The sequence below is a fragment of the Cynara cardunculus genome, unplaced genomic scaffold, assembly GCF_001531365.2.
Source record: "Cynara cardunculus var. scolymus isolate 2C unplaced genomic scaffold, CcrdV1 Un_Scaffold_3072, whole genome shotgun sequence".
NCBI lineage: Eukaryota > Viridiplantae > Streptophyta > Magnoliopsida > Asterales > Asteraceae > Cynara > Cynara cardunculus.
This window is the reverse complement of record NW_020201338.1, coordinates 46,126-66,709: the sequence shown is the minus strand read 5'-3', so window position 1 is coordinate 66,709 and position 20,584 is coordinate 46,126. Positions and strand designations below refer to the sequence as shown.

Below are 20,584 nucleotides of genomic sequence, written 5' to 3'. Positions count from 1 at the left end.
ATTTGTTATATTTAAAATGAGATGTTTATCCTGTATTTGATTGTGTTTATCTGCAGTTAGTTACACGAATTCAGATATGGGATGAAATCGGATAGGGATGACAAGTTTTAAGAGTTTTTAAAAGTTTTAGTCAAATGCATTATAAGATAGTATAGATATTATTAAAACCAAATATAAATTACTTCGTTATTGTACATAAATTAAATTATAAAAAAATTGAATTAAAAAATTACACAAAAAATGAGGAATTTCATATAGTTAATTTGATACTAATATCGATATATTTTTGTCAAATTTTTATGATATCTTCAAACATATATTTTATTCAAAAATAAAAACATTCGCTTTCTCAAAATCACATAAAGCCATATTATAACATCGACTGAGATAAATAATAAAATGAAATATTAAAATCACGTTGTATCTCGCTGCATTGTGCGAATACGCTTCTAGTTATATGTAATGGTTATTTAAAATCATAAATAATAGATTTTTTCTAAAAAGTTTTTTAACAAATTTAAATATTATAATATACATATAATAATCAATTTAAAATTCTTTTAATCAAAATATTATATATATTTTTAATTCTTTTTACTATTTTGTTTTTATTAGTTAATATATTATATTATTAAAGATTTGTTTCAATTATATTTTGAAATATTACTTTTTTTGGTCATTTAACGTTCTCATCAACGAATTTTGTCAAACATAATTTGTTCATTTGCTAACTTATTATCTATCAGTTAGTTTGCCAAACATAATTTTTTTAAACTTAACTTTTTTAGAAATTTAATTTTTTTCCCATTCTCGATAAAAAGCACTATTTTTTTCTCATTCTCAATACAACAATATTTAATTTTCTCATTCTCAATACAAAACACTATTTTCTTTTTAAAAAATTAGATATTTAATTTTTTTTCTCATTCTCAATATAAAACACTGTTTTATTTTTCATTCTCATTACAACACTATTTATTTTTTTCATTCTCAATACAAAATACTATTTACTTTTCTTCTTCTCAATACAACACTATCTATTTTTCTCTTCCAATACAACATTATTTAAATTTGTCTTTTTCGTTTTCAACCCCACTATATAAACATTTTAAATTTCATATTACCAACACAAAACCAATACTTAAAAAAAAACAATATATATATATATATGAGATTGAGAAAAAAAAATTATCTTCTGCAAATTCTCAAGGATCAATGTCTGTGATTGAGAAAGTTAGAGTACGTGTTTTTTGTGGAGGTTTGTGGCAGTTAGTCAACGACGTTAGTAAATTATATTCTAGAAACGCAAAAAAAAACTGTTGTATTGTTGTCGATACACTTAACATTACCAGGTTTGGTCAATTATTTAATTAGAAAATTAAACTTGTCCGATTTTGAAAAACGTTTTAAGTTAACATATAAATCTTTATCATCTAGTATTCTGATTAGATTGTCGAGTTATTTAACACAAATGACACGAGACAATTTTTTACTATTGGTCTTAATTTTGAGTTTTAATTCTGTATTTTGTAATACTTATAAATGATTTATAAATTTCAAATTTTTTTTTCCCGTAATGGGTTAATCAAATTACAATGTACGTGTATGTATTATCAAATGCCTGCGTGTCTCCTTCGTGTATTCAAATCTCTGCTCCAACACTTCCACAACACTTCATCCTTTCAGGTAATAATCTATCTTTTCCTTTAATCCATGCTTCCGTTTCTTCATCTCCAAATCTAACAAAGCCCCAATTGCATGATACTCGGATTCAGAAGTTGATTTTGCTGGCCAATTGTAGCATATGTAATCCTTTCTAGGTATAGTCGTGTGTGGGTGTATATATATTCCTTTATAATGGTTGATAAGTATAATCACAGATACGTAAGTGGTTTAGGATGGACTTGCAATCTAAGTTGCCATTAGTGCTTAGTTTTTCTTCAGGTTAGAATCCTTTTCGGGAGGAATTGCAATCTAATCTTTGCCATTAGTGCAACGTATGTGCAATTTTCCTTTGAGGTCAAACATGTGGCTTTCAGCAATCATATATGAGATTTAGCTTATTAGGTATTTAACACTAGCATTTGCTATTATTCATTTTTTCCATAATTTTGATGAATTTTACTCCTATAATTCTAACTTGAATGGTGTTTACTCCCTAGTGCTTTTTGTATTTTTTCATTTTAGAGACCATTTTGGTTATCCTTTTTTGGAGTAATTTTTCTCTGAATTAGAAACATTTATATCTGTTTTGAAAATAACAAATAGCCTGTTTGACTTGAAAATTTCAATACTAACAACGAATGGGGAGAGTGGAAGTTGAAGTTGGAAGTTGGTCATCTTGACTTCAAACATGAGTCCGTGCCCTAAAATTGGGATTATGTCTATGTGCATTGTGTAGTTTATGCCACACAGTGAGAGACTAATACCTGTATCCAGTTATATAGAAAAATAAGGGAGAGGCTTATAAATGCAAATGGCGTTGGCTTTAAGGGCACGTTTGGCATGGGGACTAGACAAGACAAAAACTTGTTGTCCCATGTTGGTGATTAGACTAGGACATGACAGAACCTTAGCAGGACAAAAATACATTTTCTCTGTCCTACCAAAATAGGTGGAATAAAATCCAAGAGATGAAACAAGATTGGTAAATTACTAAACTACCCATGTCAAATTAAAACCATTAAACCTTGCACAATTCTTTCGTCCGCGTACCTCACTCTTGCCTGTATCCAGTCCCTTTATGTGTACGAAACGCATCCTAAGTGATCAAATTGAATATATACTCCTTTGTCAGACTGATTCTGGTATTTCTGAGATGATCTGATGATGACATGTATCTTCAACTGCAGTGAAAATGGCTATAGTATCTTTTGGAACTAGTACTTGTGGCTCAATGGAACTAGCTGCATATTCATTCAGTCCCCGACATGCACAACGTGACGTTGTTTATCTCAAGAGTTTGAGTTCCCAGTGGCAGCAGCAACGGCCTTGGTGGTTTGGATTTTCTTGTGACAAAATACGTAATCTAGATGCTTCAGGTCGATCGTTGAGGATGATTTCAAGTGGTTATGCTGGGAGAGACACCTACAGGATGAAAAAGGATAATGATGATAAAATGTATAGGAGGCTTGATTCTTGTTTGGTCATTCCTCCACCTAAAGGCAAGAAGCCAAAGGCAATCATTAAATTCCTTGGTGGTGCTTTTATAGGAGCAGTTCCCGAAGTTACCTATAGGTGGGTTGTTCATTCCATATTGTCACTGCTTTCGTTGTAGATTATTTATTTATTTTCAATCATGGATCAACCTTAGGAACTTATCTATCTGTTTTGTGACCGGTGTGGGAGGATGTCCATTTACTTCTAAAAACTTGGAGATTGTCTATTATTTTTTCCCTAGAAGTCAAAAGTCCATGAAAACAGTGAATACCTAATTATAATTACAAAACAAAAGATATGATGTATGCAAATTTTATGAAATTAATGTGTATTTGTAACCTAGAGATCTACATATTCAAGCCTCTAAATGCTGTAAAGACTTTTAAAAAAACCTCGTGAATTAACTTGGGTTACAGGTGTGCTTATTTTTATGAACCAATGAAATACCTATGATTTGATACATTATCCTTAGCAACCTCTTTTGGTTTTTGATATCTTTGATCACATTTTAAACTGCTTTGTTCTTGTAAGGATTGACCTGCCATGCATTTTGCATGTTATGCTCCTCCTTGGTCTGTTAAGATTGACCTGCCAAACAGGAACGTAAAGTTTTTAATTATTTAATGATATGAGGAGGATTATTGACTTGCATCGTGTAAACTCTTATCTTTATATGCAGCTATCTTCTTGGGCTATTGGCAAATGAAGGTTATCTTATTATTTCTGTGCCGTATAACGTGACTTTTGATCACTCTCAAGCTGCTAGCGAAGTTTATGAGAGGTTTCATTCCTGCCTGAAATTAATATTAACGTCTGGATTGCCCAATGATGATCTTCTAGCAGCTGAACTTGTTGATCTTCCTCTTTATTCTGTTGGTCATAGGTGCGCTTATTTTATTCTAATCCTTTACTGTTTTAATTAGTGGATCTTTTGAAGGATCTAGATGGTCTATATTTTGTTTTAAGTGATTGTGTATGCTTGTTTCTTTAATAAGTTATGGCCTTGTAAAAATAATTACATATTGATTGGTTCTCTGGGAGTTCCTTTTGCATCCGTCACACCCAAGTTTTCAAGTGTGAAATTTTGGGCATCAGCCAAATGCATCTTACCATCCTCTTACTAGTATTTTCAACTATGTAAAAATATGCAGTAACGGTGCCCTACTCCAAGTACTCACTGGAAGCTATTTCTCGGAGAAGATACCAAAGGTTGGTTTTGTGCCTTCTCTGTCTTTTACAAGAGATCTAGTCTAATTGATTGGAGATGCAATTCTGTCAGTTGTAGAACATGATGTTCACTTTTAAGGCTCTTTGTTTCAAAATATATGGAACTGTCTTGGAAAGTGATGTAATTTCTCCTCTATTGTGGAAGGCTAATGCCATAATATCATACAACAACAGGCCAGCAACAGAGGCAGTACCTTACTTCGAACAGGTAATGTGATTGATTCTAGTATTAACTATACGGATTGTTCTGTTTTGTCTTGATCATACATTTCTTAGTTTCTGTAGAAAAGGGCTTGTGTTTTATTACTTGAAAACTTTCTTAAACAAAGTCCGCTGCAATTTCTAAAGCTTTATCATAACTTTTTGACTTCTGCAGTTGGGTCCTCTAGTTAGCCAGTTGATGCCTGTTGTGGAAGCATCTCCTGTATCTTCCATGGCTAAGGGTGCCGCAGGTAGGTGCTTTCAGAATTTTGTTTCTTGATTTTCTGAATCTTGTTACTCTGTCTGTGTTAGTCTGTTAGTTGCCTATTTTTCCTCAACATGGAAATCTGCTTATATTTGTTTCTCCCTCTCATGAATGTATTTTCTAGAATGAGTTGTTTACTTTCTTGTTTGTGGGTTGATTGAATTATTTTGTTGGCCAGAAGAGGGTGTGGATGTTTCCTTTATTTTGGCTTAACTAAACAAGTCAGAAGGGTGCGGGAGGGTTGCAAGCATTTTACCTTTTTTCGGTATGCATGAAAAATATCATTGAACTCTCAAGTCTTAAGCACTATGCAAATATTTTAATTAGTTAAATTATTTTTCACTGAATTTGTATTTGTGAGAATGTGGAAGCCCATATCACTCTCCAAAAGAGCCTTTAAGGAGAAAGGGGAGGTTCCCTCTCATGAATGTATTTTCTAGAATGAGTTGTTTACTTTCTTGTTTGTGGGTTGATTGAATTATTTTGTTGACCAGAAGAGGGTGTGGATGTTTCCTTTATCTTGGCTTAACTAAACAAGTCAGAAGGGTGTGGTAGAGTTGCAAGCATTTTACCTTTTTTTGGTATGCATGAAAAATATCATTGAACTCTTCAGCACTATGAAAATGTATTAATTAGTTAAATTGTTTTTCACTGAAATTATATTGGTGAGAATATGTGGAAGCCCCATATCACTCTCCAAAAGAGCCCTAAAGGAGAAAGGGGAGGCTCCAACATATATACAGGAGAATTGGTCCAAGTCTAGCAACAATATTCAATTATGGACCACCATCAAGATGTTGATGCTGAAGGAAATCATTTTCTAGAGAAGCAAGACCACTCATTATTTAACAACAAAAATGAACATTGTTGTTTCAATATTTGTATTTCTTCCATCATGACTTGTATTGGCAGTAATATGTTGTTGCCATATTCATCCAATATAGTTTCTTTTGGTTTCATTTTTAGCCTACCCAACTAGTTTGGGATATAAGGCTTCTTGTTGTTCCACATTTTATTGGTATCATCATAAATAATGTTATATGGATATCTTGTTGTTCCAACTTTTGGTTCATGTTTCATGCTGTTCCTGCAATCATTATTTTGTTATAAGGATATCAACACAAATATTTCGTTCCTCATCTTGTTTGTTCCTTCTTTACATGAATGGAGATGCCTGGAGGGTACTGCTTGATACAGCTGAAGCAATGACACCTGATTATGATCCTGAAGCTAGGGTTTCATTGAACAAATTTGTTGATCAGTTGCCATCAGTTTTTAATCAGGTATTTTTCTGCCTAATTGCACTTCAAGAATAGACGTGTAGAAGGGTTCACATTGCTGATTCCATGGTTGCAAATTGTTGGCAGGCTTTACTTTTGCAATTTAATATTATGTGGTTGAGTAATAATTAAGAGTTCAATTAATTGGTTTAGTAAAATTTGAAGATAACCCTACAAGAAAACATAAAGTAGTAAAATTCAACTGGGATAGGAACAATGGGCAATAGAAAGTGGAATAGGGAACGGAAAACACAGGAATGCGAATACCCTTATATAGTTCATCACTCGCTTATTTGACGAAGATGCCACACTACTTGATCTAAGAGAGAGAAGCGGAAGTACTTAACAACTATCTTTAGGTCACATATACATTGGCATAATAGCTCAAGAAAAACAGTTGGTTAAAGTGAAGCATTCATTTAGCTGATGGACACATGCAAACTTTCTAGTTCTGTTATTGTTTAATACCAGTAGTACCCGTTGCTTTTTTTGTTGGGTTGGTGTGAGTGCTTTAATCAGACTTGACCGAGTAGATCATGGTGGGATCTTCACCATGAAAGGCAAAGCATCTGAATGTTTTTTAAATATATTGAAAGATGCTTTTGCTACTGTTATTATGATTATTAACACCAAGGATGTCCATTTTTTATGCATACAATTGTTGTTATTGTTGTAGATGCTCAAGTTTTTGCAGAGAAACGCTTGTCGTCCTAATTTGAGCAAAACATTTATTATTCTATGATTCCTGATTGGAATTACATTAGGAGGCTTAGAGTTTTCCATCTGTCACCATTAGGCCCTGGTGGTTATTTTTTTACTAACAGCCTCCTAAACTTCTCATGAACTCCCTTGTGCATTTGGTACGTGGACAGGATAGGACACTAAAAAACTTGTTGTCCAACGTTTGGCATGACTTTAGACTAGGACGAAAATGCATTTTTTGTCCCAAGAACAAAAATCTCAGAGATGGTCACACAGTTATGATAAATCATTGAACTACCAATGTCAAATTAAAACCCTAAAACCTTCCACAATTATTTCACCCGCCTACCCCAATCTCGCCCATCCCATCTAGTTCTGTCCAGTCCCGTCTGCGTACCAAACGCACCCTTCACTTGTGCACCATTTCTACGATCGAGTGGGCACACAGTTTTGATATCACCAGCATGATGCATGGTCTTGATTCAGAATAACCGAGTTCTTAACTGTTTTATCCAACTTCTGTTGTTCTTTCTAGATGTATATTAAATCTTATGTGCTAGACGGGCTACTCTGAGGTGTTTTTATCAATGGAAGGATTTTGGTTGTGTCAGGTTGCTCAAGGAATATCAGAATTCAGGCCAACACCCATTGAGAACCGTGAATTTTGCAAGAACTCATATAATGTTCAGAAAACACTGCTGGTACTTTTGTGCCTCTCATGCCCAAAGTAAAGTTGAAAGATTCTTTAGCGTTTGCTTATCTGATTTTACGTAATTCATAGCTTTTTGTTTCAGGTGAAGTTCAATGTTGATGCAATTGATGAAACAGATCTCCTTGAGGAGACTTTGAGGCCTCGGGTGGAAGCTATTGGTGGAACACTGGATAAAGTTTCATTGAGCGGTAACCATATCACACCATGCATTCAGGTAAAGTATTTTTGCACATTGTTCTGCATGGTATTTTTATATGATAATTTTAATGTATTAGGCCAGCTGAGGTAGTATAGTTTCCTCCTTTTAACAAGCCAGGGGGCTTCACAGAAACAGCCGCTCTACTCAGTGAGGTAGAGGTCAGGTCTGCGTACATCCCACCCCCAAACCTCACCTCCGGGTGGGATATTATACATGGTTTATTTGGTTTGGTTTTACCTAACGTTGGGGATAGATAAAAATTCAAGGTTCAGGTGTCCAAGTCATACCTGGATTGGCAATATGAAATATTTGTGGACTGGTGCCGTTTGTTTTTTAAGAGGTGTTAAAGTCTAAAGGTTTATTTCACTTCTGATTAATAAGAGGTGGTGTTGAAATCTGAAATCTGAATCAATAAGACTGTTTGTTTTTGTAAACTGATAAATGTCTGAATTTGTTTAAATTGTCTATTTTACTCGTTAGAAAATTATATTGTTGAATTTATAGATAAATTTATACAATTTCACATATTTATTCATCATCATTACGAAATTTATACCTAAATCATATAATTAGCATTCATTTAAACGAAAATATGTCATTAACGGTATCTAACACATTTAAATCCTATTAAAATACATCAATTGAGACAGGTGAGGATCGATTTGGTAAGTATCGATTGAGAGAAATGATCGATTAAGGTTAATTGATTGAGAAACGTCATTGCTAAGAGTTTGAAGAACAATAAGAGGCAAATAAGAGGTTGGTTAACCTCTTACCAAATAAGAGGAGAATAAGACATAAGTGGCTCAAAAAAATTGGAAAAAACAAACAGTCTGAATGACCCTACCTCTTAACGAATTAGATATAAGAGGCTGATAAAAGCTTTTTTTTAAAAAAACAAACAAGGCCTAAAAGTCATAGATACTGGGAAAAGAAATACGGGGTTGATATTTCCTAGGTTACACCTATCTTTCTCGTTTTGTGTGGTTGGTGAGTGTGGATGGTCAGTGAGTTATGTTCTAGTGTTATTTGTTTTCTTAGGTTGGTTTCTAGGTTGTTTGGGAAGTTTATTTTGGTCATTGTTTCCTTTTTTCTCTTTTCAGTACTCAAGTTAAATTTTCCTGCTTGTAAAGATTTAGTTCGAATTCAAGCGTTGCCAAAGCCCTTGTGGTCATGGAGATTCACCTGCTATGACTCCAGGCTATTTGTGGTCGCCCGGTGCTCATAAGCTGGCCCGGAAACCCATGGTTACGAGAAAAAAAAGATTTAGTTCAAGTCTTTTCTGAAACCTTTTCAGACTTGGGGCCTGTTTGGTTGGTTTTTTCATCAAGTTCCGTATGAATAAAACTGTCTGTGTGGATTAATCTATTTGTATAGGTTCAGAAGGTTTTTGTTTGGGAGGGTTTTTTCATAGATGAAATGAGCGTGTTTTTTAATTGGGAGGGGTAAGTTTGGAAAAACTTAGCTCTGCATAAAAGCTTACTGAATAACAGTCATGTATAGCTGACCAAATAAGTTGCGAGCCCCATTAAGCTAATTAAGATACTAACAAACAAGCCCCGATATAACAAGCTTTAGTTTTTGGTTTCAGTAAAAAGGGTCACTGATTTATTAAAACCAATGGAATGGTGATTACGAAAATTGTTAGGAGAGTTGGATGGAAGAGTACTATCTTATGTTGTACCAGGATCTCAGTTTTGACTTTGTGTGCATTCTTGAGATAGTACCAATTATTTGTCACTTTGTGTGTGATTAGGAACCAAAACTGCAAGCAGGTGATGTATACACTCCAGCAGATGCGATTGCGCAAGGACTCAAGACTCTTACGCTAAACGAGACCAGAATCCTTGCCAGAACCGTTGCAGACTGGTTTAACAACATCAACGAGTGAGGTAAAGTACGGAGATTCAAAAGGTTAAAACCTCACCGGCTTTGCCAATACTGTGGATCGTCTGTTTGTGATATTATGTTGTATATATTTTATATTAAACAAACAGCAATTGAGTAAATATAAACCCAGGAATCTAAAGAACAGGGGAGGAAGAAAAGGCTGAAACTTTTCTCTAACTTCCAAAAAGAAACTATACATGCTTTTTTTTTTCTAGACAACTCCTAAGCGTCCATGTTTGGCGGTTGTTGAATGATTTGATGCAGAATGATTAAGGGGCTCTCATGATATAGTGCAAAATGAAATATAATTGTTTGGTAATTGATTACAATGAAATTAAGGCGCTTAATGGTTAAAAGGGGCCTAGGGTACAAAATTATTCAGAGGGTTTTAGAACTATTAATAGGCAAACTTTTTTTTTTTGCCAAACAAGATTCACCTTTTAACTATTCAGAGACTGTTTTTTAATGGAACTATTAAGAGATAAACAAGTAACTAATAAGCTTAGATGATAATGTTCAATAACCTAAATCCAACATATGTTCTATTTAGAGTTTTTTAGGTTATTTTACATTATCATTTAGTTGATCAAACATGACTAGTTGATCGAAGCATCTTCAACAAATTCTTTATATATATACTCCAAACTAGATGATGAAAAGTTAAAATCTCTAAAATAAATTGCATTTAATGCAACAAATTCTATATTTAAAGATTTCAATAATAATTATATTGTTAAATATTTTATAGTTCTATTATCATCTCAAATACACTTTTTAAAAGAACATTATATAAAGTCATAATAATTCAATCTCATTGGAAGAAAGTAATAAGAAAATCAACTATCTCCTTGCATTAACTTTTTAAGAGATTCTCTAAATTTGAAGTTTTTTTTTTATTAACCTGATATCCAACCCGCTATGCGAGCCGACTAATCCCAGGACGACCACCTGCTTTGCAGATAGCCCGGAGTCATCGCATTTGAACCTCCGTGGCCATAAGGGGATTTTTATTCCTCCTTGGATTTGAACCTGAGACCTCCAGGTACTTTTGACCTTTGGAGCCAAGCTCAAACTAATCATGCACCATCCTTGTGGTTAAGTTTTCCTATTTTTTTAACTCTACTTTAGATACCATGTTCGAACAAAATAGAGAGTAAAATCTTCATTTTCTCTATTTTGAAGAAGATGCTATCAGCCAATAGCTAGCTTATCAGCCGACCACAAACTAGTTTTTCAGCCGATAACTAGTTTGCCAAATATAAAACTTAATTGAACCTAAACATAATTTGGTGTTTCATATTAAGCATAATATAACATCATTTACAAAACATTAGGATGTCATCCAGATCAAGATCAAGATCAAGGGGTGGCTGTAGGGGACATGAAATAAGCCTCTTTGCCAAGACAACATCCAGAGATTCTACTAGGCGTTGCTGTCACCGATCTTGTATATGGTTCATCACTTAAAATTGAAGCCTCTTCTGCTTGTAATGAACCCAACTTTCCCTCTATGCTATTCATTTCATCGATTAGTGTTGTATTATTCGAACCCGACATCCCGTGAATCATCAGCCCCGGAACGCTATTTGTTGCCATTGGCGAATCGGGATCACTCAAAACGTCTTCCTGACAGATGTCTCCGATTCTTGTCAGTATGCTGAATGCCAAGTTTCCAAGAACACGAGAATAAGCTTCTAAGATTGCATGAGCAACATCCTGAAATAAGGCAAGATTAATAAGCTGCTTTTTTTCTTCTGTAGCCTCTAAAAGTACCAACAAACAGGGATGTGTTTGAGCTGAGCCTGGCTTATCAGGCTTGCAAAGTTCAAGCTCGAGCTCAACTAAGCATGGGTCTTGGTTTAAGTCCCAAGGGATTGTACAAGTTTGTATAAAATTACGAGTAGACCCTCTATGGGAATGCCAACTAATTAAACAAAAATACAAGCCACCAAGTGATTTCTATGTATTCAAGCAATGCCAGACTTCTGCTCGGCTTAGATAGCTTGGCTCTGGTTGGCTTGGGAATGCTAGTGTGGGGGTTATTTAGCTAAATGATCTCCTAACAAGTGTAGTGTTTTTTAAATTCATGGTCTTTTGACAGGTATTTAGGCATTTTTCCATCAAAATATTAACATTCTCAAATATGTCAGAAGGTTGTTGATTTAAAAAACTGAAACCTGACGTAATGTCATATAACCAAATGACCCCATCAGTGGGCCCAAACGGTTTAATGATCGGGCTCATCAAATGTAGGCCCCTACCAACAAGTATGCTTTGGAATTGGATGGGTAAAAAAATTGCAGCATAATTGTAGCATATTGGAGTTCTACTCACCTTGCTGTATTGGATTTTCATGACATCTAGAAACTTTTGAGGAAGGTTTGGATATCTGATATGGATTTCCCGTGAAAGATCTTCAGCCCGGTTTATTAACAACTCCATCTTATCAAGTTCCAAAATAGGGTCCTTGAATGACCATGATGTCCTTGCAGGAGATTTACCTGCGTCATGTTCCTCGATCTTCTCTTTCCATGCATGTATCGCTGCTTCCAATCTGTTAATGGCATCGAGGGCGTTGTTTTCAGATTTTAAACTCAGAGATTTCAGCATACCAGCAGCCGAAGAGGGGACTCTGTTTAGTATCCTATAAAGATCCTCACCAAGGCTAGCCTTTCCAGACTGTACAAGTGAAAATTTCATTAGCAGATACATCTCAAAGGATACTGCAGGAAGGAACTACTGATATTAGGTAGGAATGTAAGGCCATGTTTGACAACCATAAGCTAGCTTATTTTTCGAGCTTATTGAAAGTGTCCCGTTTGATGAGTCATAAATTAACTGATAAACTAGCCTTTTGAAAACCTACTTCAAATGACGTTTCGATGAACTCTTACAACTTATTTCCAATTAAAACCCTTATATTTATTTTTCCATCTAATTGTTTAACATATTCTTTAGATCATTTTACATTGTCATCTACCTTTTGAACTAGTTTTTACCAAACATGATTAGTATATTGGCTAACAACTAACTTATTAACCGGCAGTTGTTTTTCAGCTAGTTTGCCAAACATAGCCTAGATGGATTGTGTACGTAGATGTGACTCCGTTTGAACTTCATCAATTTGATACATAATCAAAACAGATTCTGAGTTAGTATGCATATGTAGCATGATACTGAATGAGAATTTAGATGAATATTGTATTAGCTATTAATGATACCGGTAAAGAAACATATTGGGTAAGGAGAACAAAAAAGGATGAGTTACCTTGGGAAGTGCCTCAGCGATGATTTTTGGTATCGGCATTTCAAGCAGGATGGTCTCATTTATCGATTTGGCAGCCTTGAAAATTTGATGAACCAATTTTGCCTGATTCAGCAATTTCTTTCTTCCACCATCGGAGAGGCCACCTATGGGTACTTGTGGCATAGGAAGCCACCATCTTTTGCTTTGCTTTACATTCCTGCTTCTTCCTTCTGCTCGGCTACCCCCTTCCTCGTACCAAAATTCCATATCGATCATCGAATCCAGTGTTTCCTGTCAGTATGTTTATATCCATGACTTTAGAACAACATTGGCATTGAATTCACTAGATTCTAATGGGAGTGTAGAGATCACCTACAAGAAGCATGGAGTCTAACTTTCGTAGGGCTGGGAGATTCAAATGAATATCTCCACGAGCTTTTGGTGTCATTATCTGTCAAATGGGAATACAGATTTTTTTTAGATTATATGCGAACACCAAAGGGAACTATTTCAAACTTCCTATATAGTTGAATTCAGAAACCCTAATTAAAATTGGGTTTGCACCCAATTGGTCACCAGATCGAGTATCCTTAGGATCACTGGTGGGTTTTCTGGTTGTTAACATGAGGAGTCCATAGAATCAGTGGAGGTGCCCACAAGCAGACCGGAACACCACAATTATAAAAAATAAAATAAAAAAGTTGAGCAGGGAATGGAAAAGATGCCTCTAATATCCTGCCGTCTGCACCACATTGCTTAGCAGGAATTAACTGAACCATATAGTTGGTAGGAGAAAGCAACCACTCCATCTCTCTTCTCCATTTAATCCTCTTCTCCTCCGGCAGAGGTTCAAGCTTCCATAGTTCTCCAAAAACGGCTCCTACCCATCCACAGATTCCATATGAGAATATGAATATGGACATATTTATAACCATCATCAAGTTCTTATCTCTGAAGACACACAAAACTAGTATCATAATAACAAAACCATTCAAAATCAACCTCGACCAACATATTCTTAAAATAAAGAAACTGCAATGACCCAAGTGATTAGATTGTTAAATGCAAGTAGAATTATGAAGGCAATATGTTCTGGTTTGACTCATCTCTGAACTAGGATTAGAGCTCAGCCATAATCGAAACAGACTCAAGCTTACTATAATTCTCCACGTTCAAGTTCTTGATTGGATTTTAAGAAATCATAACCAAAATATTAACCAGCATCGACAAGTATAAATAGACACAAGTTCAAATGAGAACCGTAAATATTTTAAGAACCAAGGAACCAACTATTTCATGAATGTCATTCATCATGAACACCATGCATTTTCATTTTTCATTATTTATCATAAATAATGTTGGTTCCTATATTTTCAAAATATTTATGGTTCTCATGAATCTATCCAAGCATAGTATGGTAGGGGAATAGAAGTACCGGCTAAATTTGTTATGGCATTGGACAAAGCCAAAGCAGTGGAGGCTCCATTGCGTCCTCCTGTAGTATCTTCACCCAACAAGAGTTTTGCAAATTTTTCTTTCATTACCTCCACATCCGAGAATTGAACTGCATAAGATGGTTTCTCTTTGGCAATGAACGGGCTTGGGCTATCTGAGTACTCCCACTCGTCTAGTCCATGCTCGTCCCTCTTCATCGTAGTCCACTGAGAAAAAGAGGACCCAGAAGGATTGTTGCTAGAACAACAGCTCGAGGTATCTTCATCTGGTGAATCGGTTGGGAATCCATCTCCTTTGCTTGCTACACTTTCATCTTCGTAAGAGTTAGCATTGAGAATGCAGCTCTCAAGTCCGTTGTAGGTCATAATTCCTGAACATTTCCAACTTCATTTAGGAGGGCGTTTACCAACATAAATTGGGCAAGTGCTAACTGGATAAGAGTGTTTGGTTAGAAAACACATGCTGACCCAAAGCAAAATAATAATGTGGCCAGTTTTCAGATAGATGAGTCTCTAGGTATCATGTTGATGTAAACGGCCAAAATGTATCCAGATTATATAATCTTGTTCTTGACTACGAGAACAGAGACCTCCAGATCCGGGCTGGGAGATGTAAAAGCGAAGATGTAAGCTTTAAGTTATGTGATTATTGAAGAGCTACAAGCAGTGTGATCATTTTTGTTGTAAGGAATTACATTGATAAGTTCTTTTTTTTCCCACAAATGGTTTTAGACATTCGTACATGTTTACATCAGAAGTTGATCAAATCGTTTACATTACATGTTCAAATCTTTGTTGGTTTAATATTAAGCCATCCTAATCCTAACTATTTTTTGTAAAGAAGACTTCTTGCAGCCATGTGCATCATTTTTCCAACATTTTGTACCAAACCTAGCTCAACCATTAGATGATCGCATCTTATGCTGAATTTAAGCATGTTAATGTACCAAGTGATACCTTGTATATAAGGATATTTAAATTTAACTGATATTATGTCTATTAAACTGTTGGATCTGGAGTAGTTAGAGATTCATGAATTATATATTATATTTTGTACAATTTTGCATGCATCATCTCTGTCGAAACTCTTAGATCTAGACTACCTATGAGGATGAGAATGAACAATTATTTGTTTCTGACTATTTTATGGTTGGGAAATTGACGGAAATGACCATTCCTCTCCCATCAACCAATCTCCTAGTCATTCCTTTCACGATTTTACCCAAATGTCGCCGCTTTCGCAAAAAGACAAAAAAAATACTACAATTTCTACCCAGGTCTGCAAAATTGTAATTTTTTTGTCTTTTAGCTACCTCTGCAAGTTAAGGAGGTACCATTTGCTAAGGTAGTGAAATTTGGGTAAAACCGAAAAAGAAATAGCTAGAAAAAAAGGAATTGTCATTTCAATCAATTTCCCTTTGTGGTTTTCGTCATTTAGACAGCAGCATTAAACCAATCGCTTTATGAATTCAAGAACGATGCAGGCTTAATAAACTATATGAAAACACCACAAAATTTTAATAGAAGGTACAAGCATAAATACAAGATGTACAACATGTTAAAGTAAACATTAAATTTCTTTGTCTTGATTCATAAACTTCTACCACTTCCCTGCTATAACAATTTAACATACATATAAGTTAATAAAAAAATACTATTAATAAAATATTTCGTGCCAGGACAAAATCTTATGTTACTCAAAATTCATTTAATTAGTAATAGTTAGCACATGGTTCTAATCTTTTGTGCGTTTTTACTTTTTAATATTGTTCAAATCGCAACAGCTGTCATGGCGCACCATGACGTAAAGCTTGTGTCTCACGCCACGTTATACTTGTGACGCACCATGACGTAATGCACGGTTTTTATAAGACAAATATTTGATTTTTTTTACTTTTAAATGTTGTTATTTGTTAGTTTCTAATTTATAACCTAATTTAAATTATTTAATATCATTGATTCACTGAGTGATAGTAGAAAATATATGTTTATATATATATAATAATTTATTATGATATAAATATTTGTCGTCATTAGTCACGCCTTGAATAACGTTGCAACCTCGTTGTGATTCTTAAAGCTTAAGACTTGATCTCGCTACCACACCATGCCTCACACCATTTTGAAACTTGTTTTTCAGTGATAGAGAATTCATTGAAAATGTAAATAGTCCACATAGGTAAAAAGCAAGTTAATCTTTTAAGGTTATTTTTTGGCAAGTAATAAACTTATTAGTTAGTTTTTATCCATTCAAATCAAAATATTTGAAAATAAGGTTCTAAGTCAATTTATTTCTGTCTGTCGAACACTAATTTACTTTTTAAATTCCAGCAAAAAATTAGATACATACAAAAGCTATGATTATATTCCCTCCTATAGGCTAGAAGCTAGAAAATAACTTCTATGTCCCCATCATCATTTAAGACATGGGTTTGAACGTTTGGTACTCCTATGTCACACAATATACTGTAACTTAATTAAAGATTTAAGGGCCACCATTTCTATCTGTCAAATTTAAATTCATAAACGAGAGTTCTGCTGCCATTTTCAGTGGATTCCGCCATCCAGAGATCTGACACATCACCATCACTTTTATTTATGAGTTCCGAGCTACCCCTTTTAATTTTGGAGGGAACTATTCTTTCTACTTCCACAATTGGATTTCCTCTGTCCAAACTCCAACTTATCAGATTTTAAATAATGTTGCAGTAATAATTTCTGAGTACATTATTTTCAATTCGACATTTTGATTTTCAGAAAGGCGTATGCCAAATTGCCAAGAATGAAAGAGACAAACTCCTCTCTTGAAACGGTAAATAGGACGGTTTCAAGTAAAATGGATTAAAAGAATTAACATTTTATTATTTAATTTCGTATTTAAATAAAAAGGTTTATTAAAATCATATTATACATGAATAATTATATAAATTACATTATTTTTGTTTAATTTTTAATCAAATTACTTAATATAAACCTTTACAATAACCATATGATTGGTGCTAATTTTTTATCTAATGATCTTTTCATCGTCTTATTTATATTAGTTAATATATTTTTAAAATTGGAAAAAAAAAAGTTACATCTTTTGTTATTGTAGAAATAGAACTATAGAAGTATATGATTGATAAGAGGCTTAATCATTTGAAAAACTCTAAAAGTTATAAGATGTACAAAAACTTTTACCTTATAGTTTGTTTCACATGATTTTTTCCATATAAATATACTATTTAATGTATTGATTAACATATATTTGTTTCACAATGTGTTTGTTTCATATGTATTCGGTTCACAATATGAAACTTTATTATGTGTATTTTTTGTTTCACAAACATGTCAAATAAATACATTGTAAAACAATATATATTAGTCACTCCATTAAATTCTAGTCATAAATGAAAAAAAATTATATTAAATAACAAATGATGTACTCGTTTTCAAAATCTCATAGTTTATAGAGTTTGCAAAAGAAGTTCATTGTTTGATAAATTATGTTATCCAAATATGCAAGTAAAAAAACTGACTTATTTGTCTCTTTCACCAATATTTCTAATTGTAAATTTATTAGCCTTCACAATTCTTAATAAGAATTACACACTTTAGAAAAGATTAACCTTTATGTTAACTTTTCACTTAATTAATCTAGACAAAGGCAATGCTAATATTTTATAGACTTTAGAATAAGGTTACCGTACATAATATGCATATTTTTTTAGCAAAAGACAAGATAAACATACTTGATCATCCCAAGTTATATGTATAGTAATTGCGGATAAGCTTTTCATCATAACATTAACTGCTTGGTAAGATTTTAATGATTTTCATTTGTGAACATGTCTAACAATAAATATGCTAATATTATACCAATAAAATTCTCTTAAACTAAAAGATATGTTTTATATGCGGAAAAAAAAGTAGATAGAGCAAAGCGCTTTCATTTACGAATAAAATGAAAAACATATAAATCGAAAAGGACTTCAAATACTTTATGAAATGATCTTTTACTTGAAAAAATATGTAAATGTTTTATAGATTGTGATTTTAAAATTGAACACAAAAATTGATAAAAATAATGTTACAACTTCGTTTTGTATTAGTTTTTAAGGAAATTAACTAAAATAGTCATCTTTTCACCCCACTTCACTTTTTAACCACATTTCCAAATCAATTCCCAAACTAGCCATTTCTTTACATAAATGCTTATTTTTATCACGTATATTTGTACTTTTTTTAAGCAAATGCCCATTTTTATCTTCTTTTTATAAAAATATGGTTTACACAAATGCACAAACATTTATGTAAAGAAATAGCTAGTTTGGGAATTTGTTTGAAAATGTGTCTAAAAAGTGAATCAGGATAGGGATACCGGATATTAGCTATTTTAGTCAATTTACCCAGTTTTAATGTAAATTTGCAAGCTTTAGGTTGTAGGATGATCATAAATTTTCATAATGGTTTATATTGTTTTTATTTTATTTGAAAAAGATAACTAAAAAATTATACAGATATACCTATAAACACCTTGTAAAAATTTTAAGGGAGAATCTTTCCAAAAAAAATAAGAGGAGAAGATAAGAAGCAAACATACTGTCAGGTGGTTGATCAAGGTCGATGCTATTGCTGATTCCCTTGAACCATGTACAGCAATTCAACCTCCTCCTCAACAACACCATCCTCTATGTTAATGGACTGATAATTTTAAGTTTGTGCGAGCAAGTCTAGTAACCGGCCCCCTACATCAAGTACAAAACAATCAGTAATTTCTGGATTCATCAATATCAAATTTCTTTTATGTTTTTGCAAATAAAAAGCTAAACAACACCAAGGAGGTGGCTGATGGTCGTTTGGGGTACATAAAATTTGTGTTCTTGAGTTTAAATCGGCTTTTATCTTTTTGTTAAAATAATGTATTACTGAAAATAATAAGCAAAACAAAATAGTATGACTAAAAGTATAAAGTGAAAAATGCCTAATTAAATACAAAAATGTAGTCATCTACCAAAAATTAAATTGATTTAAAATTAGTTGAATGCCAATTAAGGGATTATACCTTGACACATTCCTGACATACATAAATACATTCATATGCATGTGCAATGTGCATATATGCATAATATCAGATAAAGTTGATCTGTGAAATTTTAAGATGTAAACTTACAACATGAATGCTGTTTTGTGATTTTAAAATTTCTTATAAATTTGGTTTTATTTTATCTCTTGAAACACTTTGTTAGATCTGTAACACAGATGTCAGTTTGTTAATAAATGAATTTGAGTGGATTTGATCTAAAAGAATCTACATCTGTTTTTTTCCTATCAAAATGGATATATTTATGTTTTAATTCATTTTATTTTACATCTCCTCTTCGAACAACTGTTATGTTTAAGAAATATGCAGGATAATGTTTTCTCCATACTATTCTGTTGCGATATTTATGGCATAATATTTGTCAATTCCAGTTTCTTCTCAAATCAGTTGTTTTGAGGTTTGTTGACATGATTTTGCTATTATCTGCCAAGTATAATGTACAATGTTGCAAAATGAAAATCAACAATACATTCTTAGTAATTTTCCAATACTTGTATCAAATTTGTCAAAAGCATATTTCGAGTTTAATTTTGTCATTTAATGCATGAAACTAGATTTACGTTCTCACTAATGACTTTATCATCATCATTTTTCTCGTTCGTAAAAGTAATGAAGAACATGATGATACGAATCAACACAAACACAACCGGAATAAGTATCGTCAGAAAAAGGTTGAAGAAGTTACGGAAATTGTTAGCACATAAGAGAGATGCAGACACATACTGATAGATAGAGATGTATATATATACGTATATGCTCATCGAGCGACATTTAGATTTCAGTAACCAGATCGAGAAGAACATCAAATTCCCCCAAATTACCATCAAATCTAACCGACTTCCGAAGAAATCGCTCCGTCACTAGCAAAACTTCAAACAAGAACAGAGGAAAACGTACCTGAATGATTTCAGAAACCGACTTCTCGTTTAGCTTCTTCACAAGGTAGGCAGCTGAAACGGCGAAATAGCAAGTTTGATACGTCGAATCTGCATCGCCATTGACGGAGAATGTGTATGGAAAGGGGAGATATTTAGTAAGAAAGTCAAAAATAGCAGGTAACAAACAGTGATGGCAATTAAATTTCAATCACCTATTTAAGTCATGCTACAGTGTCACTGTGTCAGTACACAGAGAGAGAGAGAGAGAGAGAGAGAGAGAGAGA

General features: G+C 33.4%; 2 protein-coding genes across 3 annotated transcripts; one reads left to right on the top strand and one right to left on the bottom strand.

Annotated features, from left to right (window-relative positions):
• The first annotated feature begins 1,625 nt into the window (after positions 1-1,625).
• Positions 1,626-9,852, top strand: LOC112503464. 2 transcript variants are annotated; one of them, XM_025107499.1, is made up of 10 exons: positions 1,626-1,686; positions 2,853-3,237; positions 3,839-4,042; positions 4,311-4,368; positions 4,532-4,594; positions 4,763-4,838; positions 6,023-6,135; positions 7,446-7,535; positions 7,629-7,760; positions 9,502-9,852. In XM_025107499.1, exons 2-10 carry the CDS (start codon positions 2,858-2,860, stop codon positions 9,634-9,636), a joined length of 1,251 nt encoding a protein of 416 aa, XP_024963267.1. In that variant the 5' UTR covers positions 1,626-1,686; positions 2,853-2,857; the 3' UTR covers positions 9,637-9,852. The 2 variants fall into 2 exon arrangements, with proteins under 2 accessions (XP_024963267.1, XP_024963266.1); XM_025107498.1 differs by having other exon boundaries at positions 1,677-1,820.
• Positions 9,853-10,917: 1,065 nt separating this feature from the next.
• LOC112503461 (rop guanine nucleotide exchange factor 14-like) lies at positions 10,918-20,549 on the bottom strand. Its single transcript, XM_025107497.1, has 9 exons — positions 20,513-20,549; positions 20,320-20,408; positions 18,922-19,066; positions 14,318-14,707; positions 13,608-13,762; positions 13,259-13,333; positions 12,904-13,173; positions 11,970-12,314; positions 10,918-11,351 (listed from the first exon to the last, which is right to left on the bottom strand). The coding sequence occupies exons 3-9, from the start codon at positions 19,004-19,006 to the stop codon at positions 10,995-10,997; spliced, it is 1,677 nt and encodes a 558-aa protein (XP_024963265.1). The 5' UTR covers positions 19,007-19,066; positions 20,320-20,408; positions 20,513-20,549; the 3' UTR covers positions 10,918-10,994.
• Between the last annotated feature and the right edge of the window lie 35 nt (positions 20,550-20,584).